The 25,555-nt window shown below is 42.1% G+C and overlaps 1 protein-coding gene and 1 non-coding gene across 2 annotated transcripts in view; one reads left to right on the forward strand and one right to left on the reverse strand.

Moving 5' to 3' along the window:
• The window catches only part of Kcnu1 (potassium calcium-activated channel subfamily U member 1), an 82,937-nt gene that overhangs the window by 25,181 nt on the left and 32,201 nt on the right, over positions 1–25,555 (forward strand). The window contains 9 exon segments of the mRNA XM_028768219.1: positions 674–784; positions 9,092–9,197; positions 11,684–11,766; positions 13,116–13,185; positions 13,549–13,701; positions 17,858–17,970; positions 19,435–19,503; positions 21,837–21,926; positions 22,046–22,143. Coding sequence (XP_028624052.1) covers positions 674–784; positions 9,092–9,197; positions 11,684–11,766; positions 13,116–13,185; positions 13,549–13,701; positions 17,858–17,970; positions 19,435–19,503; positions 21,837–21,926; positions 22,046–22,143 — 893 coding nt within the window.
• LOC114622002 lies at positions 8,165–8,271 on the reverse strand. The gene has a single exon (XR_003711519.1). It is a non-coding gene; the product is annotated as a U6 spliceosomal RNA (small nuclear RNA).

Here is a 25,555-nt window from a genome sequence, read left to right on the forward strand (position 1 = left end):
ACATGTATGAATGGCAGAATTTTGCAAGCACAGGAGGTAGTACTTCTATTATGAGTCATAAATAACTATGACGATTTTAACAATAACGACAGCTTTCCTAGAAATCTTTGTATAATCAAAGACCATAAGGGCTCGGAGGCATGCACTTTTGAGATGAGACAAAAAAACTACAGAAGTGGATGCTTGCTTTTTCTTTGTGTTTGCCTTGTGAAAATCCAAAGGATGTATAGACACAACTTATTTAAAACAAGTTTAAGCTGACTGCCGTTCTTTAAGACTGACAGGAAGATACAGTCAGAGATCTCAGATTCTGGGGGTTCAGCCAGCCTCTGATAGAACATGGGGGTCCTGCCAGCCTCAGACAGAAAATATTTTAAAATGATTTGAGCCAGTACTGAATTCTTATAGACTGTTTTCAGGAACAACACACTATGACAACAATCCACGTAACATTTGCATTGCATTAGATTTTACAGGTAATCTAGAGATGTCTTCAAGTAGGCCAAGAGGACATGTGTAGGTTACATGCAAGCTTGTGAGATTTTGAGGACACCGAACATCTCTGTATAGATTTTGTTATTTTGGGGGTTCTTGGAGTCCATTCCCTTAGATGCCAAGAGAGAGCTGTCCTTTTGTTCCTCTGGTGACCTGCTTTCCTGTTCTTGCTGCTTAGGTTCATTGTGGTCTGTGGAAACATCACAGTTGACAGCGTGACTGCTTTCCTGAGGAATTTTCTCAACCGGAAGGCAGGAGAGATCAATATTGAGATTGTGTTCCTCGGAGAGTAAGTGGGTCAGCGTTGCTCAGTGTAGCCTAAGTCGATAGTTGAAATAAGTATGCTTTCGATGAATGGGGATTACACTTTTAAGATGTGTGTGTGTGTGTGTGTTAAGAAACAATAGTAAACAAAATAAAATTACTTCTCAGCCTTTCCAGTAAGATCAAGTATAGAAAAAGAAGGGTAACTTCATTTCCAGGCCTAACCAGTGCAAATATTTTAGAATCTATCTTTCCAGATGTTTTTCTGCATATCTACATACATTATTTAAGTGACTCAGTTATTTGAGACTTAGGTTCTATGGAAACTAGCCAGTAGGGATGAAGCTTCCAGGTCAACATCAGCTTGACTTCTCATGTCTTCTGACTCAAGCACGTGATGTCCTCAGCACTGGGGAATTACCTTCAGGTTCTGGAGGATAACCACAAACAGAGGCCTTAGCCTGAACTGTTTTGGAAGTCTATGGGACCCTTTAGATCAATGAGAGGTAGTCTACACCGGTATGTCAGTGTTTTATTACTGTAGCTCTATAGTGTAACTTGAAATCAGGTATAGTGGAATTTCCGACATTATTATTTTTGTTCACAGCTGCTTTGGCTATCCAGAGTCTTTTGTGTTTCCATTAAAAAAAAAAAAATCTAAGATTCCCCCCGCCCCATGAATGAAGCTGGAATTTTGAAGTAGATTATATTGAATCTGTAAATTGCTGTTGGTGGGATAGCTATTCTATTTATTTGTTTATGTGTTTGTTTTATTGAGACAGGGTGTCTCTATGTAGCCCTGGCTGTCCTGAAACTCACTATGTGTCCCAGGCTGGCCTTTAACTCACAGAGCTATACCTGCCTTTGCTTCTCAAATGGTAGGATTAAAGCTGTGCATTACTACAGCAGTCCTGGGAAGTAGGGGATTTTTTTCCAACCTTGTTTGTTGGTTTTGTTCTGTTTGTTTGTTTTGTTGCTTTGTTGTTTTTGTTTTGTTTTGAGGATATTGTGAAATGGGATTGTTTCTCTGGTTTATCTTTTAGCGTATCCATCATTGAGGCTACTGGGGGCTTTTTTTGTGGATGAATTCTGTGTCCTGCTGCATTGCTGAAAGAGACTATCAGTTCTGGAGTCTTTTTTTGTGGGGTCTTGAGGATCCTTTACATGTGTTATATCATCTGCCCGCAGGATTCTTTGACCTCTTTTCCTGTTTATATTCTTTTCAATTTCTTTCCTCTCTTACTGCTCTAGGAAGACTTTAGATAGGGATGAAAAGAGTGGACATTCACGCCTGACTTAGTGATAAAGGTCTGGACACTTCTCTAGTTAGCGTGATGGTGACTGCCTTAGTTAGGGTTTTACTGCTGTGAACAGACACCATGACCAAGGCAACTCTTATACTCGGCAACATTTAATTGGAGCTGGCTTACAGGTTCAGAGGTTCAGTCCATTATCATCAAGTTGGGAGCATAGCAGCATCCAGGCAGACATGGGGCTGAAGGAGCTGAGAGTTCTACATCTTGTTCCAAAGGCAGATAGGAGAAGACTGGCTTAGCGGCACACTTCCTCCAACAAGGCCACACCTCCAAATAGTGCCACTCCCTGGGCCAAGCATACACAAACCATCACACTGCCCGTAGGCCTGTTGGGTCTAGCCTTTATCATGTAGAGATAGTTGGCCTCATCCAAAATCTCCCCAGGATTTCTATCATGAAGGGATACTGGGCTTTGTCAAATTGTATGATTTCTACAATTGAGTCAATTGATCTCCTGAATTAAGCTTATCAACTCCCACATGTTGAACCCTCCCTACATCCCCTCAGTGAAGTCTACTTGGTCATGGTATGTTGAGGTAAATAATGAAAACTGGCCTCTGGTCAAGCCGACTATCTAAGCTGCAGCGGCTCTGCCTAGCCCAGCCGCCATGTTTCTCGGCCTGAGGCCACATGCACGCTGCAGCTAGAACCGGCCCGCCAGAAACACCAGCCCTGCCACCCACGAGATACCATCGTGAGAGATGGCTCTGCCAATCTTCCACGCTGTCTCAGCAAGGCTGGGCATTGCCCAGACCATTCCATCACGCATGCGGGCCCAGTAAGAGAATGAGACTCTAATTCTTATAGATTAATCAAAGGCTTATATATTTGGTAATGATCAGTAACAAGATAACCATACAATCAGAAGAGTAACCTAATAACCAACCTAGATATACCAACTACCTTTGACTGCTACAGACTCGTGAATATCTGCCTCCATCTCCTCTCTGTCTAGTTCTCCTCTTCCTTTTCTTCCTCTCCTCCTTACTCCACCTCTTCCTCTCCTAACTCCTCCCACCTTAGCTCCTCCTACAGTGGTACACAATCTCTTGAATTCGGTTTGCAAGTACTTGATTAAGAATTTTTGTAGCTGGCCAGTGGTGGCATATGCCTTTAATCCCAGCACTTGGGAGGCAGAGGCAGGTGGATTTCTGAGTTCAAGGCCAGCCTGGTCTACAGAGTGAGTTCCAGGACAGCCAGGGTTACACAGAGAAACCCTGTCTCAAAACCTACCCCCCCAAAAAAAGAGAAAGAATTTTTGTTTCTCATATCTCCAGGGAGATAGATAGATTTTGTTGTTGTTGCATCTTTCTGTGATATAGCTATTAGTGTAATACTGGCTTCATAAAAAATAAGTTTGGAAATCAATTTTCTATTTTCTGGAATAAATCTTGAAGGGTTAGATTTATACTCTTCTTTCAAAGTGTAGTTGAGTTTTGTAGTCAGCTCTAATTCATCCTGGCCCGTTTTGTTTTGTTTTAACTAAGAGATTTTAAATTAATACTTCAGTCTCATTGTTTAAGTTGTTTGTCTCATCTGACTTCACTTTGTTAGGGCTCAGGAGTCACTGAAGGAAGACCTTAGATTCAAAAAGTTTGCAAAAGCAAAGAGTATTTATTCTGCAGAAGTTAACAGCATGCAGGGGTCAACCTGCAGTCATCAAAGTGGCGACCACTGAAGGGGCTCATAGGTCCCCTTTTTGTGTAGGGCTAGGGAATTTTCCATAAGGGTTAGGTGACCTCTAATATGATTGGCACAAGCAAAGCAGTGACATTAGTACAATTTTGATTGGCTGCAGTATTAGTTTTATTATAATTGCTGAGACCTTGAAAAATTTCAGGAACCAGCTCTGTTCTGGCCTTGCTATCTCCTCCAGCTAGATGTCCAGGAGATGATTCACGTCCAGATTTATCCTGCCTAAGTCAGGACTATCATTGACTAAGGCCCATGGTCAGTCGTTCCTCCCTAGGAGCCCAGTATGCTTCCCAGGGAATTGAAAATTTCTATTTCCAAGGTTTTAGGGCCTCTCAATTTTAGTAGGTCATATCAATTCAGAATTTATCCATTTCTTTTAACTTTCCAATTTAGTGGAATATGTATTTTAAAGTTATGAAATCTTGAATTTCCTTGGCATCTGTTGTATTTTCTCCTAATTCCTGTTTTATTAATTTGATCTTTTCTTTGTTTTAGATATTTTGGCTAGTGGCTTATTGATTTGGTTTATCTTTTAAAATCCCAACCCAACCCTTCGATTTATAGATTATTTGCAGGTTTTTGTTTCAATTTCATTAATTTATATCCTAATCTTTTTTAAAAAATAATTTTATTTACTATTATTTGTGTGTGTGTGTTTGTGTGTGTATGTGTGTGTATGTGTGTATATGTATGTGTGTATGTGTGTGTGTTTGTGTGTGTACGTGTGTGTGTATATGTGTTTGTGCATCATGCCATGGCATATATGCAGATTGTGTCAGAGATGAAGGTGAAGAAATTAGTGGGTACAAAGAGAAGTATTTAGAAACAATTAGAACTATATTGACTTAGGAATGGCAGTAGTAGGCTTTACTGTAGAGTCTCTGACCTTCATCTAATCTGAATTCGGTTTTCATATCCTGTATTTTGTTCATTATTTCATTTGTGTGTTTTGTGCTTTCTTAGAACTGGTTCAGGCACTTGTTCAGGTCTCTATTCATTTCTTTGAAAATATTTGAATCCTTTGCCTAGAATTTCATCTAAGTCAGTCTCACTGGGGGCCATCACTCTGGGGTTGATAGATCTGGGGACAGTTGTGTTGTCCTGGGTTTCATGTTCTTTGTGTTTTGCTCTGGGATGTGCACATCAGAAGTTATGTTGTTAGCTGAATTGCTGTTTATCTTGGTTAACTTTCTTCCTCTTCCTCTTTTTTTTTCTTTGCCTAGTTTTTTGTTACTGTTGTTTTGTTTTGGTTTTGGTTTTTGAGACAGGGTTTCTCTGGGTAGCCCTGGCTGTCCTGGAACTCTCTCTGTAAACCATGCTTGCCTCCAATGCAGAGATCCATCTGCCTCTGCCTCCTGAGTCCTGGGACTAAAGGCCTGTGCCTCCGTGCCTGGTTCACCTTTCTTTCTTTTTTTTTTTTTGTTTTGTTTTGCTTTTTGTTTTTTTGTTTTTTTTGTTTTGTTTTGTTTCATTTTTGTTTTTTTGTTTTTTCGAGACAGGGTTTCTCTGTGTAGCCCTGGCTGTCCTAGAACTCACTCTGTAGACCTGGCTGGCCTTGAACTCAGAAATCCACCTGCCTCTGCCTCCCAAGTGCTGGGATTAAAGGCATGCGCCACCATTGCCCGGCCACCATTCTTCTTTCAGTGGAAGTGCAGGTATTATTCTGCCTGCTACAGTGTGCACACAGTATACACATACATCCAAAAGCAAAATGCTTGTTATAGTCATTTTTTTGCTCTTTATCCAGTCCCTCTGATGAGGCATGAGATATCAACTTATGAGTTATTAATCAGGGAGGTCCTAAACTATATAATATTTTGCTATTTTTCTTGGCTGCTCATCGTAGCTAGATTTATGTGGGGAAAATTTAAAAAGCCGCCACAGCGGTGGGGCCCCGGAGGGGCTTCCACCGCCGTGGCAGGTCCCACATTCGGGGGGAACTCTATGGTTCCAGCGGCCTGGAGGCCTTGTCGGCGACAGGCCCCAATAACATGAGGAAGTCCTTGGTTCCAAAAAGGTTTATTGTCATGGCAGATGATAGATGGATCTAGGCGTATCCCCCAAAACTCAGGGTGGTCCTGAGCTATATAGGGAGGGAGAAAGGGGGAGGATTGGGGGAGGATCTGGGGGAGGCATGTTTAATTTGCTCTGCCCTCTGGCCTTCATTAGTATGTAAATCCCTAGAGTCTGAGGCCTATAGCCTGGCCTATGTAATTCTATGGAGACCGTGACTGCTTTTCAGGATTCTGGGTTCTGGTGGGGGGCGCCAAACTCCTGCCGGTTCTCATGCAGAATCCTACCCAGAATTTGCAGAGTCTCGGGGTTCTAGGCACCTGCTCCACCATGACCCAGGATACCCTTACGCAGTCCCACAGATTTACAACCCTATGGCCAAACATACATCATAACTTTAGTTGCAAGAAGACAGAAATCATGCTGGAAATGACCTGAAAACTTGCTCCCTGCTATGTAGCTTTCATGGTGCCAGAAATTGCTATGCAGGTCTTTGGGAGAGAAAAATGCCACCTAGAGTTAACCCTGAATGCTGCAACACTGACCGGCCAGGCAAGATGTACCCACTGGGGCAATAGAGGCATAATGGTTATTGGGGGCGACCAGCCTCCTTCTGTCTGGCTTTGAGGCAACACCCCTATCTTCTAACTTTTATATTCTTTCCATCTTGTCTTCTACAGTGTTCTCGGAGCTTAGGAGGAATAGATATAGGTGATGCATTTAGGGCCGAGGTCTTCACAGCACTTACTGTCCAGCATTTGAGCAGTCAATGAGTCTCTCATTGGCCCCCTTCCACAGCAAAAAGAAACCTCTCCACCAGACTAAGAGTAGCACTAACCTATGAGAACTAGCATAAATATTCAGAGGCATAACACGTTTATCAAAACTACAGTAATAGATTCCTTTCTAGGGCCTCTGACCTCCAATTCACGGCCTTGTTGACCAGGTTTACAGTACCAGACATGAATTTCCACTGTGAAGTAAACCTCACATCCAATCAGAAGGTTGTCACCTTTGTAATGGTCATGTGACTGCTATGCCAGTAGTCACATCTTGCCCGGTAGATCACTATTATAACCGTCAGGGTTCATAGCTGGATCAGATGATGATGACGTTTCTCCCCCACTGGCCACGCAAGCTAGACAACAGGAGGATGCCTCCAGGTCATTTCTAGTTCTCTTTCTCTCTTTCCGGCAACCAAAGTGCATGGGGTTTTCAGCAATAGGTGTGTATGTGTGTGCATGCACATGTGAGCACATATGTTTAGGTGCACATGGATGTATGTACATGTAGGTATGGTACCCAGAGGCCAGCCTTGAATGTCATTCCTTAGAAGCCATTAACCTTTTTTTTAATGAAGTAAGGTCTTTTATTGATCTGGAGCTTTTTAAACAGGCTATGCTGACTGGCCAGTGATCCCTGGCATTTGCCTACTTCTATTTCCCCAGAGCTTGGATTATAAGCATGTTCCATTATGTTGACTTTTTTTTTATTATGTAATGCTAGAGATCAAACACATATCCTCACAAGCACTTTCCTGACTGAGCTATTGCTACAATCCTAACTTCTAAGTTTTTAATATACATATTTTTTGTTTCTATTTAGAAAACTAAATTCCTTTTCCATTGTTTAAAAAAGTATTTAAATGTAATTTTTTTTCTGAAATGTAACATTTTCAGTTTTGTCATCTAGGTCACTGAATCTCTGGAAATTTTCCATATAGTAAGATATATGCATAAAATGTCATCTTTTCTTAAATACACCGACTGCTTTGAGCACCTGTTGAGTGAATCCTTCAGCTCATTGGTAGGACATGCTGCTACTCTAAGCAGCTCCATTCTGTTTTCAGATTTGTCAATTTGCCATTAAACTAGTTCGTGCTCTGCTGCTATTAAAAATACCATTGCCAAAAGCAACATTGAGACAAAGGGTTTATTTTAGTTTACAGTTCCCATCCTCCCTAGAAGACCACAGCAGGAAGTCAGGCAAGAACCTGAGGCAAAAAACCAGGGAGTAAGACTGCTTATTAGCTTGCTCCCTCTGACTTGCTTGGAAGGAAAATTACATTTAAATATATTTTAAGACGAATAACTGAACCCTGGTCTTGAAAGAACAGCCAATGCTCTTAACTGCTGAGTCATCACGTCAATTCTGTTTTTAGATAATAAATTTTAAGCTTGTAGACTGTCTCTGAGTTTATCCTAGTAATATCAGTATACAAAGCTGTAAATTTCACTAAGGCACATCTGTTGATATTTAATGCTTCTAACATAATGTATTTCTAAGAATAATTATGAAGGACTATCATAATATTATCAGGCCAGTAGTACTTTTAGCAGTCTAGGTTTTTAAAATTTTAAATGTGATGAACATATATATTTAAGAGTCTGGGATGCTTTATGAATCTGCATGTCATCCTTGAGCAGGCGTCATGCTAACTTCCTCTGTGTTATTCCAGTCTTAGCATGTGTGTTGCCGCAGTGGGCAATGTAGGCTATTATCATTGGTTCTTAACTTTTAACTTAATCATAGATCATAATATGTTCTGTAAGTATTTTTTGCAATGCAAGATGTTTTTGTGGGTTGGGAAATTTACTATTTTACTAAAAAAATCTTTTTGCCATCTTCCAAGAACTTTGGCTTTCTAAACTAAAATGTTAAAAATACTTGCCAATTATCATTCATTGAAATTTCTCATGCCAGTGACAGGTTTGATTCCCACACTCTGCCTGTGTTTACCTCATATGTTTAGAAGCTGTTTTATTAAATCACAGTTTGCAGACGCTATATCTTTTTCTATTTAAGATTTTATTTTAAAGTTTGAGTCTCTGAGTGTGAATATGTGCGCTTGAGTGTAGGTGCCTGGGAAAGCCAGAGGAGGGCATTGGCTTCCCTGGAGCTGGGATCTGCAGATTGTTGGGAGCCATCTTGCGTAGGTCATAGGAACCAAAATCAGGTCTTCACAGAGAGCAAGTTGGTGTTCTTAACTACTGAGCCATCTTTCCAGCCCCAGAATGCTGTGTCTGGGTGATTGAATTGATTCTGTGGTTAAGTGATTCATTTTTGTATGGCATTATTTGATTTGTGGGTTTTGGGTTTTGAGTCACTGTGATTGCTCAGGCCTGATCTACACACCCATTTGTGGATTGGGTTAGCTATGTCTACATCCTCTAGCCATATGGACCCAGAATGGAATACAGATGTCTTCTGATGGAACTGGGGATTTAGAGTGTACCGAGTGGGCTAACAACCACCAAGCAAGACCTACCTCTGGGTTTCAGCCTTTGCCCCTGAACTGTTTTGTCTAGGGCTCCTCCTTGCGTGGAACTGGAGACCTTACTGAAGTGCCACTCATCCTGCACAACCTTTGTATGTGGCACCGCATTGAAGTATGAGGATCTGATGCGAGTTGCAGTAAGATCTAACTCTTTCTCTTTGTCCCTTCCCTAAGTCTGGAGTGAAAACAATGGGCCGTGTTGCTGTGCCAGAAGCTATTAGTCCAGCTCTTTTGACTGTAGGAGAGTGCAGCTTCCATGACCTTAGACACTGATGGGGAAAATAGTATAATAACTGACTTCCAACTCCTTTTTGACTCAGCAAGTTGACCTCAATGTTGGTCTATTCCACCAAATTCTCTATGAGATTTTATTACTTAAGAGGTCTGGAGAATGTCATCGATAACAAAAGCATGTGTTCTTTTACCTCTTTTCTTTAAAAAAAAATTTAAAAAACCATTTATTTGGTCAGTATATGATGCAACCCCCTTTGTTTTTACTTATTCTTTAAGAACTTTATATATTCATAGCACATGTTTTACTTAATTCACACTTCTCCTCATCCAGCTCTTTCTGGATTTCCCCACGACACCCTTTCAATTTGATCTCTCTCTCTCTCTCTCTCTCTCTCTCTCTCTCTCACACACACACACACACACACACACATATCTATCTATCTATCTATTGATCTACCTATCTATCTATCATCTATCTATCTATCTATCTATTGATCTATCTACCTATCTACCTACCTATCTATCATTATCAATCTATCTGTCTACCTATCTATCTATCTACCTACCTACCTATTTATCATCTATCTATCTATCTATCTATCTATCTATCTATCTATCTATCTATCTCCACCTAATCCAACTAGTGCTGCCCATACACACATGGGTATGGGACCCTTGACTGGAGCAAGTTCAATTTACCAGGAACCACACCCCTAAGAAAAACTGACTCCCTCCCCTAGTAGCCATTAACTGTCAATAGCCCTTCAGCTATTGGCTTGTGTGCCCCTCCACAATGCATGCTGAAATGTTGACTGGCTCCATCTTGTATAGGTTTTATGCAGGCAAGAAAAGCTATCATGCGTTCATAGGGGCAACAGCCCTGTCATGTCCAGAAGATACTGTTTTGTTCCAGAACTCCTCAGCCTTTGGCTCTAAGAATCTTTCCACTGTGCACTTTGGCTATATTCCCTGAGCCTTGGAGCGAAAGGATGTGATACAGATGTCCACTTTGTGGCTAATCATTCAAAAGACACTTAATCTATGTGCACTTTGTAAGTGTCTGTTTGGATGGCTGTCCATTACATAGAGAAGCTTCTCATCAGAGAAGCTACACTTAATTATGGGTATAGAAATAATGCATTTAGAAGGTGGTTTGATAGTATGTCTATTTAGCAAGAGTAGTAGAGTCTCCCCTAGTGCCTATGAGCTTCCCAGCCATGGGTTTCAGTTTACAGTACCAGGCATCACAGTTGATTACTCTTATAGAATTCATACCACCATTACATCCATGGGCATAGTTTGCTAGGCCAGATAATACTGTAGCTTGCAAGGCTCATGGATGGGTACAACATCTCTGCTGCTGACTTTTTCCCCCAGCAGCCTGCGTAGCTGTCTTAACCATGGGTCCATTGGCTCTCATCAGCTTCCCTTCTTAAATATTGGCATGCCTTTGATAAGACAAACATTAAGACAAATAGCAGAAATCACAGCAAGGTCAAGGCTATATAAAAAAAAAAATGAACAAGGGCCAAATGACCAGGAAAGTTTGGGGTTAGGTCAAAACTGGCTTTCTAGTATCTAAGTAACTAACCTGAATAATTCTATTTAAAGCAAAGGTCTACAGCAGTGGTTCTCAACCAGTGGCTTGCCTACTACCCTTTGAGGGTCTAGTGACCCTTTTACAGGAGTCACCTAAGACCATAGGAAAAGACATCTATTTACGTTACTATTCCTGACAGAAGCAAAATTACAGTCATGAAATAGCAATGAAAATAGTTTTATGGATGGAGGTCATCCACCACAACATGAGGAACTATAGTGTAGAGTCACAGCATCAGGGAGCCTGGGAACCACTGGTCTACAGAGCATTTAATGACTAAGCAGAAAATCACAAGACTCAGTACGATCTTTTCCTGTCTCATAATTGCTACCATAGGAGTTATTTCAATAATTGTCTTGCACTTTAAGATTCAGAACCCAAATGCCGAGTGACTCTTCACTATAGACAAGTGCATTCCCGATTCTGCCATTGTTGTCCTTAAGGTGGATAGAGTGTACTGGCAGTTGGCGAGAAAGGTCTTACTGCTTGTCGGCAGACATAAAGTAATGGAGGTGTACAATATAGGAAAGTACAATTTTAAACTGTACCCACTGGAAGGCAACTTTAGATTTTCATAAGAGTGCCTGTCCCCTGGTCCATCAGTGGCAGCCCTCAGAGCAATTGCAGGACTATGGTCTTGATATGAAGATGTTTGGTTCATAACCCCTTCCTTCATGGGCTCTTTCGCTTGGCGATAGTTTGATGAAACCATAAAAAAGCGCCTAGAGGGAATGTTAGAGTATCCCCCCTGTAATTAACCTGACAGCTACTGTTTAATCTGAAGAATAGGTGGAGAATGCAGAGGCTTGCTTGATTCTAGCCAACCCTTTCTGCAGTGACTTTCATGCCGAAGACAACTCGAACATTATGAGGTAAGAAACTGGCGTCGTTTTGCTTTGTTTGTTTTGTACACTCCAGTGATGGTATTTTTCTCTATACACTAAGGACCAAATGAGAGGAGATGATATCTCTAGCTCACTAGGTTCATCACGTGCCATTTTTTGCCTGTTTCCTCCCCCCCACACACACATGCACCCCAAAACAATGAAAGCAAAGGAACATGAAAACAGGCATCCTAACTGCACATGGCATTTTCTATATTTTCCCCTGATGCTTCCTATAGATAAGAGCTATATACATTTAAAAGCAAGCACACCAACACCTTCTCCTCCCCGTTTATGGTGGTAAGGATCCAACCCAGGGCGTCAAGTGTTCCCACTCTACCACCTGAACTGTATTCCCGGCTGTAACATCAGGTCAGCATTTAGATAGTACCGCTGTAAGTAAGATCCTCTTCAGTCCAAAGGCCAAGGTGGCATTTGTGAATCCTGTTTGCAGTCTTCCTTTATTGGAGTTTCTCTTTGGCAGCTCTAGGTAAAGCCTGTACATGGTTGAGTGCGATATGTCTGTGGCACCCTGTCAAGTGTTCTCAAGGTGAACAGAATAAGTGTTCCCAACATCACCTATTTCATATCTGTGGGCGGGAACTTTTCTCATGGTAAAAGAAACTCCAAGTATGATTTTGGTGGCTCTGTTCCTAGATGGAAACAAATGTGTGTAGTTAAGGATGACTCTACACAGGGTAAAGAGACAGCTGACGAGTTAAACCACACTCGCTCTATTCAACAGGAGATGTATTGTAGGCTCTTAACCTATAAACGGAGAGTATCGAGTTAGACATCCTATTAGCCACTTCGAATTATAGGGCACGAGGGTAAGGTATATGAAACTGTTTATTTCTTCCTTGTCAGTGGATCCCAGTTTTCTAACACTAAAACCTGCCCATTCCATAGACTTAGTTCCTTGGTCATTTAAGCAGTTTTTGCTTCTCTGTGCATGTCATTATAAAATGCTTTTCAGAAGACAATATGGTGGGGCTAGGGGATAGCTCAGCAGTTAGGAGCACTCACTGCTCCTTCACAAGACTCGGGATCAGTTCCTGAAACTCCGGAGACTCTGACAGCTTCCTCTGGCCTTATGGAACACATAAATATGTTTGAGTGGAGCACTCATACGTGTAAAATAAAAATAAATAAAGAAAGAAAACTCTCTACTAAATAGATTGTAGAAACAAGCTAACAATTTTGTAACGTGCTGAGTTCCTGTCACATTTATTGACAAATAAATTTAACTCTGAATTGGATTATATTACAGAGCCAATATGACCCATGGCTATTGAGTATATTGTGTGTGTGTGTGTGTGTGTGTGTTTGTTTTTCAGGGTGATCTCTATCAAGAACTATTATCCACAGACCAGAGTCATCATTCAGATACTTCAGTCTCAAAACAAGGTACCATGGCAGTCCAAACGTTTGGTTGTTTCAGCTTTAGATCTCTTCATGGATCTACAGATTAAAAACTTTCAGCAATAGATGAAATTTGGAGTCTCCTTGAGATGGTGGCTTACTCGGGGACACGAAATAGGGACAAAGTTAGTGAGTTCAGCCATTAGGCCTGACTTACACAACTCCAGCTTCTTCTGTTTCAAACATGAAGCACTGGAGGCAGGCTGACGACTTTCCAGTGCTGACTTGGTGCTAGTCATATGCACTGACGTTGGTACTACCCAAAAGTGAAGAGTAAAGTAATTAAGGAGGAGGTTTCTTGTGTTGTCTGCATTCTCCATGCCTGACTTGGTTTCTACTGTGAAACAGGTTTTCCTGTCAAAAATCCCCAACTGGAACTGGAGTGCTGGAGACAATATCATCTGCTTTGCAGAACTAAAGCTTGGATTTATCGCCCAAGGCTGCTTGGTGCCAGGGCTGTCCACCTTTCTTACGACTCTGTTTATTGAACAAAACCAAAAGGTAACTTTATGAATTGATATTGAGTCTTGGAAGTTACTCCATGCCCGCTCCCCCATAATGGGATACAAAGGGGAAAAAAAATCGGAGAATGAAGGAAGTCTCCAAGAAATGGGATTTGCCTCTTGGGCAGGAAAGGATTGACAGGTCTGGATTCAAGTTCCAGGCGTATCCTTAGACTCAAAGAAGTCATTGTTAAAAGATTGGCAGCATCTTCTGCAAAGAAGGGAGACTAACTCTGCTTCCCACCCACATCCTAGGATGCTGTAACATAAATATTTTCATAAGTTTAGGAGTACTTTGAGTTGAGAGTAGAAATGTAAATAGTTTTAGTATTAACAGAGAAGCAATGCTTAAATATAAATAAGTACAAATTAGTATAATAGTGATCATATTAATCAAATAGAAATAATAACTAAAATCTAATTACTTTATAGGTTGCTTTAGGGAAAATCCATTCAGTAACAGGAACAGTGGTCATCAATCAAGTGTTTATTATGTCTCCTGTTGCCTCTCAGTGGTGTTTCCAGAAAGCACCCAGTGGGTAGGGGGGGGGTGTGGGGATGGAAAAGCTAACCAACCTGGTTGTATAGTAAGTGAGTGAACGGCAAACTAGGAGTCATCTGGTTCACAGACTTTGTCTCTGATGTTGGGTATCCACCCACCACTTCCTACCTTATACTGTTGATCCTTTGGGACAAAATAAGGGGCAAACTGGGCTTGCTTTTTATAGTGGCTACGGGGTGGCTATCAAGTATGTTTTCCATGAATGTTCTTGGGCATTGTGGTAGGGTCTCCTGTCTCTCCTGTAGAGCTGCCTTCTTGTTTGTTTCATTCTCTTTCCACGTTTGCTACTTCATATGCCAATTTTCCTCTTGGCCTCTCTGGACTTTATTTCCTTCGTTTAATACAGCTTTTTACATCTTTTCTTCTCTTGGTGTTATTTAGGAAAAGCAAGAGTGCGGGAAGATGCTCAGACTGGCAGACCGCTCACTAACTCTTACAGAAACACATTTTTTTTTCAGTAATTCTTTCTGAAAATAAGAAGATGTAATGTAGAGATAAAGAGAGCACCAGGCAGGAGGGAGTGGGCCTGGATGCTTCTGTGATGGGCTGGATCTTATCTTCACTTTGTGGTGACTGTATGGCCCAGATGCCTTGCACAGTAAGCATGGCAAGTGACAGACTTCATGACTGGAAAAAACAAATGAAATGAGAATCCTATAGGAAGATGTTTCCATCATGGCAACGCAGTCCAGATGTAAACCCCATCCTACCTCTGTATTTCTTTGCTTGTTAATCCCCATTAAACACAATCCCATGTCAATGTGCACCAAGAGGGAGCATAAGAGATATCTGTGGTCTCCATATTTTTAAAAGATGAGATGTGAAACTCCCTTTTAGGAACCCTGAACTGGGTAGAATCAGGGCAGGGCTTGCCAGTCCTGTCTGTAGTACATTTCGTTTTATAACAAACTTAGGCTCACAAATACATAAAATGGCCAAAGTGCAGAGCGATGTGCCTCTAACTAGGCACTTGCTCTCCCTGGCCCCATTCCTGTATCTGTAAAATGAAAATCATATTTCTTACAAGCAGGTTTCTCCAGGCATTGCATGAACACATGTAAAACACCTAAGTGTCCATATTTGAGGGTCTTGAATCAGTGTCGTGTGTTTTAATTATAGTAATTTTATTGTGAGACATTATAGACAGAAGAACAGTCCTGTTGCTTCCAGGCCCAGAAGATTACTTACACTTCAGTTTAGTTTAAATTTACCCTGGCTGGATTATGTGACTCGCCAGATTGTTCAAAGTTCATTTTGGCCTCTTGATGCTCTTTCTGAGCTTTAAGCTTCATCAACATGGCTATCCTTCCAAAGTCTAAGTCACTCAGAGTAAAACCTCTAGGCCGGTTTCTTCAGTAGCTGAGGCATCAATGGCCTGCCCTCCTTGTGACTGATGCTACCGGAGAGAGTGGAAAAGAACAGGAGATTCACTCAGGTCTCAGGACGGAGGCAAGGTGTAGGAAAGGGAGTCAAAGGGTCAGGAATAGGTGACCGGTTTTAGCAGGGCGAGTTTCAAACCACAAAGAGAATGTCTGAGTTCACCATTTCTCTCCACAGCAAGAGTTGCTCTAGAGAATCTACAGGTTTCTGTCTTTATCTGTCACGACCTGTGGAGACAGCACTGTAGGGCTCACATGGTAGCAATTAGTGAGATGAGGAATGGTCCTTACATAAAATCCCAAGAAAGGTTTCCAGGTGCCCCAGGTGGTCTTCAGCTTTGTTTGGGTCATTCTAGAGCTAGGGTGTAGCTTAGGAGCAGGGTGTTGCATGTGTAATGATCCCAGTGTAACACTGGAGAAAAGCCATCCACCATGTCTTCTTTCTCTAGACACCTTCTGCTGGCCTGGGTTACCACATTATTATCCACCTTGATTGTATTTCTATAAACTTGTGAAGGGTTCTCATCTGAGTAAGAAGCCACAGCTATTTTCTTTTCCTTTGAAGCATGTGATTTTTTAGTAGAAAGTCATTTAATAATCAGTTGATCATAGTCAATCTTAAGCTGACATATCAACAGAGTGACAACTTAAGGTTACACAGTGTCCCTCCAATATACTGTTAATATCTTAAAAACAACACACACACACACACACACACACACACACACCCTAAACAGTAAGTCTACTGTACTAAAGTTAGCAGTGGGCCAGAGAAAATAATTCCAATTTAATATGAAAACTTGGATGGCGTTAACTTAAAAATGTAGCTCTTATCTCAAAGGGAATGAGAGATAGTTTATTCAAGACACACAGTTGAGTGACTAGGGCCCGGGAACACAGATTTAGGTGACCCCAAACCCTATGTTCCTGTGTGGAAGCAGTTTTATGGAGTTTTCATAGGACAAGGACAAGGAAAGTCATAAATCAAGACATTGGCAGTGCTGAAGTGATGGCTCAGTGGTTAAGAGCACCGGCTGCTCTTCTGGAGGACCTGGGATTCATTTCCCAGGACACACATGGCAGCTAACAACTGTCTATAATTCTAGTCCCAGGGGATCTGACACCCTCACAGAGACATACATGGAGGCAGACCACCAATGTGCATTAAATAAATACATAAATAAATACATAAATAAATAATAAATACCACATTGACAAAACTACCCAAGAGGCAGGTTACAGGCAGGCAGAGAAATCTCAGCTCCTATCAGATAGCTTGCTGAACCCTTCAATTGGCAGAGAATAGGGCTTTATTAAGTTAAGACATTCCATTCCTATTTATTTATCAGGAAGTTGGGTCAGACACAGAGGTGGTAAGGCATGGCTCTGTTGCTGTAATTATTTAAATCAGCCACTGGTCAAGCCAACTATCTAAGCTGCGGGGACTCTGTCTAGTTCAGCTGCCATGTTCTGTGGCCAGAGGCCACGTGCACACCTAAGCTAGAAACGACCAGCCCTGCCACCCACGAGACGCCAGGGTGGGAGATGGCTCTGCCAGTCTCCCACACTGTCTCTGCAAGGCTGGGCATTGCCCGGACCATCCCACCATCCACGTGGGCTCGGTACACATGAGATTCTAATGCTTAGATTATCTAAAGGCTTTATATATTTGGTAATGCTCAATAACAAGATGCCGATATAATCAGAGGTGTAATCCAATACCCAACCTAGATATACCAACTACGTTTGACTGCTAGAGACACGTGCACATCCGCCTCCATGTTCTCCCCCCTCTTTTCTCTCTCCTAGCTCCTCCTCTTCTCTTCTTCTCCTTACTCCTCCCATCTTAGCTCCTCCTACATGGCTCATTAGGCGCTTTTGAGAAACTGTAAGTAGGCTCTGGAGCCGCAACCTTCCAAACCCTCTGCAGGCACTGACGTTTTCATTAGCCAGTCGGCCCTTGCAGACACAGCTTCTTTCCAGAAATTCTCCTTCACCATGCCACCTGGGAAGAAACTAAAAGGTGCAGCGTCCACATCATCCTGGACGCCACTGAATAGTTTCAATCCTTCTTTAACTTTGCTCCGCGCGAACACTTCGATGTGTCTCCCCTTTGTAGGCTACATGTGATGGAAACTGTGCTTAGCAGCCTGTGTTATAACGCCGGCTTCCCCTATTAACATACTCAATACAATATGATTTGCATTTTCTAGGTTTTTCCTAAACATCCTTGGCAAAAATATTTCTTGAATGGCTTGAAGAACAAAATTCTGACACAGCGCCTCTCTAATGACTTCGTTGGGATGACATTCCCTCAGGTCTCCCGGTATGTCAAGTGCAGCCCTTCCCCCATTCTTCATGAAATGCCCTCATCCCACACTGTTGATGGGGGACGTTCTATAGGCAGGCTCCAGTCCAAACTTTGGAGATGTAAAAGCAGTTAAATCAGTGCCCCTAGAGCACTGGGTCTCAATCTTCCCAATGCTATGACCCTTTAATACAGTTCCTCATGTTGTGGTGACTCCCCATCCATAACATTATTTCGTTCCTACTTCATAACCGTAATTTGCTACTGTCCTGAATTGTAATGTAAATATCTGTGTTTTCTGATGGTCATAGGCAATCCCTGTGAAAGGGTCACTCAGCCCCCCTAAGGGGTAAAGACCCACAGGTTGGCAATTGCTGGAACAGAAGCTTTGTAATGAAACTGTCCTAGACATCCAGTTGTAGCTCTAACATATACTAGATGCACAGTCTGTTTGTAAAACATTCGGCTCTTCCCGTTTTCCATTTTCTGTCTGTAAAGTTAGGAATTATGATTCTTTTTTTTTAATTTTAAGATTTATTTTATTTATATGAGTACACTGTAGCTGTCATCAAACACACCAGAAGAGGGCATCAGATCCCATTACAGATAGTTGTGAGCCACCATGTGGTTGCTGGGAATTGAACTCAGGACCTCTGGAAGAGCAGCTAGTGCTCTTAACCATTGAGCCATCTCTCCAGCCCAGGAATTATGATCCTTATGTGAAATTTAGGGGCTAGGAAGGCCCTGGAGAAGAGATAGAACCCAGAGCCTTGAGTGTGTGAGGCAAATGCTCTACCACTGAGTTACATCCCTGGCTCTCATGTAGGATTCTTGACATTTGAGAAATGAATAGAAACATTAGAATAATTGGCTCATAGCAGGCATATGACAAATTAGATTCCATTTTTTAAAAAAAATATTTATTTATTTTATGTATGTGAGTACACTGTAGCTATCTTCAGACACACCAGAAGAAGGCATCCAATCTTATTATGGGTGATTGTGAGCCACCATGTGATTGCTGGGAATTGAACTCAGGACCTCTGGAAGAGTAGTCTTAACCACTGAGCCATCTCACCAGCCCCTTAGATTCCATTTTGTACTCCCTAGAATCAGTGTGTCTAGTTATGACTCGTAATGTAAATATCTGATATGCAGGATAGCTGATGCGTCACCCCGTGAAAAGGTCATTCACCCCCTTCTCCCCCTCCCGACCCCCCAGGTCCTACTCACAGATTGAGAACCACTCCTGTAGATCCTAGCACCACACGCCAGCCACATGCAGGACAGTTTCACCTCCGTCTCTTTTGGTATTCTTGCTAAAATGTATGCCAGGTGTATTCAACATCACGTGGAAATCTATAGTTAGGAGTGACTTCTTCTGATGGTTTTCTCACCAGCACGGAGCTTAAAGGATTGCTTATGTTCACACAGACCAGCCTCCCACTTGTCTCTTGATGAGTTCCCTGTGTTCCTTCCTAGGCTCTGCTTCGTGAAGCTGCACCTCATGCTGATCGCCATCCAGCACAAGCCCCTCTACCACAGCTATTGGTACTGATAGAGCTTCTCAGGGCTTCAGGGGTTTCTGTTGTGCAGGGGAGGTTCACTGTTGTCAACAGAGCAGGCAGAGGAGAGAGGGGATATTATCAGACCACTAGCATTTCCTAAGAACCTGTGACTTATGAATGTATAGCTAGATAGGGTAGCAATGACTTATAACCTAAGCACCCGAAAGCTTGAGGAAGGAAGACGAGTATAAGGCTACATTGGCTATAGAGCAAGGTCTTGTCTCAAACCACAAATAACAACAACAAAGACACCAAAATGAAAAACAAGACAAACAAAACAAAAAACAACAAACAAGAAAAAATAAAAACAAAACAAAAAACAACAAACAAGACAAAACAAAAACAATACAAACAAAACAAAAACAACAAACAAGACAAAACAGGAAAAAAAAACCCCAAGATAAAATAAGTTTATGAGTTCTTGCAAATAGAACCAGGTATATTCTTGTTATTATTGGGCTGCTTCTTTTTTTGGTTAGGACCAAGTATCTATATATTTCGTGACAGTATCTTTATAAATAGATATTTACACTCGACCTTTGCCAAAAGGCCAAGAAGAAACAAATAAACGTTTAACAGAAACTCAGAGATCTCTCCCCGCCCCTAACAAAAGGAGCTGTACAAAAGCCCCTGGACACATTAGACATATGCTTGCTAATGGAGATATTTAGGGGCCACAAATCCATATTCTTCCTTTAGAAAGTCAAAACCAATCATACCCTCATTAATAGTCTCAGTAAATATTCACCAGTGCCCTACATTTTCTCAGATCTGCCTAAGCAGTGGTCTGCCTCTCTTGGCAGAAGTGAAAAGCTTTTGTTTTGGAGCCCACATCTGTACACAAGGATTTTTCTCATTCCGAGTTGACTCTGAACTATCCTGACAACAGAAGAAACCAGAACTAGGGCTTGCTTTCCTTCCATAGTGAACAGGAGAAAAGTAAATTTTTTTTATGTGTTTGTTTTCATTTTTTGACATAAACTCTTACATGGCTGGTCTGAAACTGGATATGTAGACCAGTTGGGCCTTGAGCTCAGAGAGATTCTCCTGCCTCTGCCTCCTGAGTGCTAAGATTTAAAGGCATATGCCACTAGGCCTGGCAAAAGTAAATTTTAAAGAAAGAAAGGAATACATTATTAGAAATGAAAGAATTTAGGGTTAGAAAGTTAAGGGTTTCACCATACTGGATGTATTCTTGGGGGTCAGGTGGGGGCTAAATACAGGGCATTCTGATAAACTGGGAACAATGTGGGAAACTGAGCATCTTAGTTAGGGTTGTATTGCTGAGAAGAGAAACCATCACCATAGCAACTCTTATAAAGGAAAGCGTTTAATTGGGGATGGCTTACAGTCCATTATTGTCATGGTGGGAAGCATGGCAGCACGTAAGCAGACAGGGTGCTGGAGAAGCTGAGAGTTCTACATCTAGAGAGCAGGCAGTAGGAAGCAAGAGTGACACATTTTCTCCAACAAGGCCACACCCACTCCAACAAGCCACACCCACTCCACAAGGTCAGGCCTACTCCAACAAGTCCACACCTCTTAATAGTGCCATTCCCAATGGACCTATTTGGATATTTTCACCCAAACCACCACACCAAGGAGCAGGGTATCCTGTAGCACCGTGTTTCATCAAGGAAAAACATAGGTAAAATTTAGGGCTGTTTTCAAGCACGTAAGCCATAAGGAAGGAAGAGAAACATCTGACTCCACCTTGATAATTAGTTGTGCTTCTGTGATAATTTCATCTATTTTGTTTTATTGTAGTTCTGGGACTGGGACCCAGCAGCTCAAGCACCCTGGCATTGAGCTACATTCCCACCAGAAATTGGTCATGTGGAATATGGTTATATTCTGAGGACCCAACCCTGGGCCTACAGTATGCAGGGCCAGTGCTACATCACTGAGCTACACCCCAGACCTGATCAGATGCAGTTCAGTTTTAAAGGCAGCTGGTCCAGGGATGGATATCACTAGCATTTCCAAAATGTATGGTCATGCCCACTTTGTGATGGTTGCCATGGCAACAAGGCATCAAGCACCTGGGTTAGTTAATCCATCTCAGATTCATGATCCATGAGGAGCATCCGTTCTGCTCAGCAACCAAGCTCTTCCCTGGCTCCTCAGTGTTATTTAGTAGTGATCAGCAGAGTAAGTGTAGTCAAATTCATTTTCCTCACTGTGTTTGGCAGTCAAACAGACTTAAATCTATGAATATGGTAACTTGGAGAACCTTTTGTTAATGACAGCATGAAACATCAAAGATTGCTACAGATATTAGCAGGAAAACGTGGGTCTTTGTCCTTCCATTTCCAGCACACTGATACTAAACCCATCATCCCATGTGAGGCTGAATAAGGACACCTTAGGGTTCTTCATTGCGGAATCCTCCAAAGACGTCAAAAGGTACCACACTGCAATTTGCTTTCGAAGGGAAGCACGCAGAACCTAACGGGAAACAGGCTGCGTGAGCATTGTGCCTTCTTGGTGTTAACCATCACTATTTATTTATTCTCACTTTCCAGAGCTTTCTTTTACTGCTCCAACTGTCACAGCGATGTGTGCTCTCCTGAGCTAATTGGGAAATGCGGCTGCAAAACCAGGAGCAGACAACAACTCACAGGTAAGTCAAGTTTACACCCGTTTTCTGGGGTCTGCTCAAGGGCGGGAGAGAGGCTGCCATCACTGAGAAGAGAAGAACCATTGGAGCCTGGCCAAAATAAGGCACACGCTCCCCACTGGGGATTCAAGACCAAATGACTGATTTTTTTTTTTAAGCTGGAAAGCAAAACAAAACAAAAAACCCAAACAACCAACCAAATACTTCCTAGCTGCCCAGTTCAACTCCTTTACAGGCCATGAGAATGCATTTCAAAGAGACATAGACAAGCTATTGCTTTTAGAGGTACTTTTATTTACATTCATGTGTCTGTGTGAGTCCATGCCATGCCTGAAGAGGCCAGAAGAGGGCATCGTATCCCCTGGAAGCTGGAGTTACAGGAAGTTGTGAGCTGCATAGTATGGGTGCTAGGAACCAAACTTGGATCCTCTGAAGAGCGATTATGGTGGTTTGAATAGGTATGACCACCATAGACTCGTGTGTTTGAATGCTTGGCCCACGGGAATGGCACTATTAGGAGGCATTGCCTTGTTGAAGTAGGTGTGGCCTTGGTGGAAGAAGTGTATCATTGTGGGAACAGACTTTGAAGTCTCTTACACTCAAGCTCTGCCCAGTGAAGAATGCAGTCTCCTGCTGTCTGCAGATGAAGATGGAGACCTCTCAGCTCCTCTCACACCATGGCTGCTTGCACGCCACACTCCCTGACTTGACAATAATGGACTAAACCTCTGAACTGCAGGCTACCCCAACTAAATGTTGTCCTTTATAAGAGTTGCCACGTTCATCTTGTCTCTTCCCAGTAATGAAACCCTAAGACAAGTGGCTAGTGCTCTTAACCATACAGCTGTCTCTCCAGCCTCCTGATCTCTTTTTTTCCCAAAGATTATTCCTATCCCCCATTTTATATCGTATCTTATCTTGCCTTGAAAAGATAAAGGCCTTGAAAGAAGAACAACTCATACTTAGCAGTCAAAATGGTATCTTGAAAACTTGCTTTTAGTGGTCAGAATTTATCTTAAAATGTTTATATACACATGCATACCTACATAAATTTTAAAATTAGGCATATATTAACAACAGGGATCAATAACTTTTAGACAATGTATAAATGAAAGGGCTGTGAGTTTCATTATTTAGATCTGTCTTAGAATGTAAAACAACACATACAACATTTATGTTTTTAAAAAATCTCCATGAATACATTTGCCAGCTGTTCAGTAGACAAAAGGACAGATAAAGACTTATATGAAAACAATTTATGAACACTTAACAAGGAAACTCAAAGGATATGTAACAGGGTTCAAGGAGATCTCCATGTGAGATTCCCAAGCCATTGTGACAGCAGTAGCTATTTTGGGGACATCTCAAAAACACACAGTGGCTCTCATGGTAGCCTTGCAGGGACTCCAAACCTAGCCCTGGTGGCTCTCTGCAACCGCATGGCAAAGACTCCACGATTCCCTCAATCTTGGATCTTTCCAGCCTACAAAATCAGGGCTGTCTGAATGACCACAGATGCATCAGCTTCCTGTGCTAACCCTGAGGAAACACTTTCCCAGTTGATTTGTGGCACCAGGGCATCCCCTGGTTAAGTGGTCCAGGTTACGGTTCTCTGCTCTTTCAAATGAATTGGCATTTTTTGTATATAATGGATGGGATCTTATCTTGTGAGTGCTTCCCTATTGTCTCAGTGCAAAGCAGATTTCTCTCCGACAGTTACAATCTTTCTGGCAATGTACCCTGGCTGCAACCTTAAACTTTCTGGAGCTCTTGTGGTTGTCAAAACGCTCATCTCTAATGTTGCTCTGTCCTGCTTTTGCTCTTACTGTAAGCTCACACTAGAGCACCGAGCAGGAACTGTCACACAGCCTGAGTGCTCTGTTCTCCTCACATTTCTTCTGCCAAACAAATTAGTATACCCCCTCTAAATTCAACCTCTCTCAAGTTCGGAGGACACAGGCAGAGAAGGCAGCTGGATTCTTTGCCAGAACATCACGTGACCGACCCTTGGTTTTGGTCCCTCATAGAGCCCTTGTTCCCTCTGAAACATGATCGAGGCCTAACTGTTCACAGTTCTCTCCATTCTTGTCTTCCAGTCTCCCACTGGAAGTTCCCATTGAGCTATGTTCCAGCCCAGTGTTCAAAGATCTTCCATGTTATTTCCCCAAACCCATACCAAAGGCCTTTAAAAAAATAAATAATGGGGTTTATCCCACCAACGACTCTACTTCTTGATACCATTTTTCCCTGTTAGTAACTTACTGCTCTGGAAAAAGCAGCTTAAGGAAGGAGGGGAGGGAAGGAGAAAGGAAGCAGGGAAGGAGGGAGGGAGAGAGGGAAGGAGGAAAGGAGTCAGGAAGGATGGATTTATCTTGGGTCACCATTCAAGGATACAGTCAGTCGTGGTGGGGAAATCTTATCTGTGGGAATGATGAAGCATCTGGCTACATGTTCGTAGTGAGGAAACAGAGAGGTAATGAATGCTTACAGTCAGCTCAATCTTTTGTTTTTAATCAGTCCACAACCCCAGCCCCTAGCATCAGGCCACCTACAGTTAAGGCGGGTCTTCCCAACTCAGGTATCCTACTCTATATCAGTGCTTACAGGTATGTCTCCAGCCTTGTCTCCCAGGTTAGTCTAAGTTATGTTAAGATGCAAATATTAAGCATTATGCATGTGTTTCAGGAAACTCAATTTTCCTCTTTTTTGAAACCTTTGAAAATTTCTCAACAAAGAAAAAGAAAGAAACTAAAATGTTAGTATATCACAGTAGTACATAAGCCGTAATGGTAGGACTTTAATTTCTTTCAGCCTTCACTGGTCTCATCTCTATTCCCCACACTCCTATTTTGGTGTTTAATTGTTGCCTAAGTTAGGATTTTACTGCTGTGAACAGACACCATGATGATGGTAACTCTTATAAAGGACAACATTTAATGGCTGGCTTACACGGCTGGAAGCATGGTGGCACACAGGCAGACATGGTTGATGCTGGAGAGGTAGCTGAGAGTTCTACATCTGAATCCGCAGGCAGCAGGAAGAGAGAGTGACACTGGGCCTGGCTTGAGCATCTGAAACCTCAAAGCCCACCCCAGTGACACACTTCCTCCAACAAAGCCACACTCAAGGCCAAGCTTCCTAATAGTGCTACTTGCTGGTGACCACACATTCAAATCTATGCCTATGGGGGCCATTCTTATTCAAAGCACCAGAATGGTTTATATAGAAATCTTCCTTAAGGCACACGCTGGAAAACACTAGTAAACCGTGTCACAATATTAACAGTTTACCCTTGAGAGCAGGAAGTTATTCCACCGTTCTGACCTAAAACATAAGAAAATGATTACTCGTGCACTGTCAGCCATAGAAAGGCAGACAGACAGACAGATGGACAGATGGACAGAAAGATAAATAA

This window comes from Grammomys surdaster, unplaced genomic scaffold, assembly GCF_004785775.1.
Source record: "Grammomys surdaster isolate TR1022 unplaced genomic scaffold, NIH_TR_1.0 185, whole genome shotgun sequence".
Lineage (NCBI taxonomy): Eukaryota > Metazoa > Chordata > Mammalia > Rodentia > Muridae > Grammomys > Grammomys surdaster.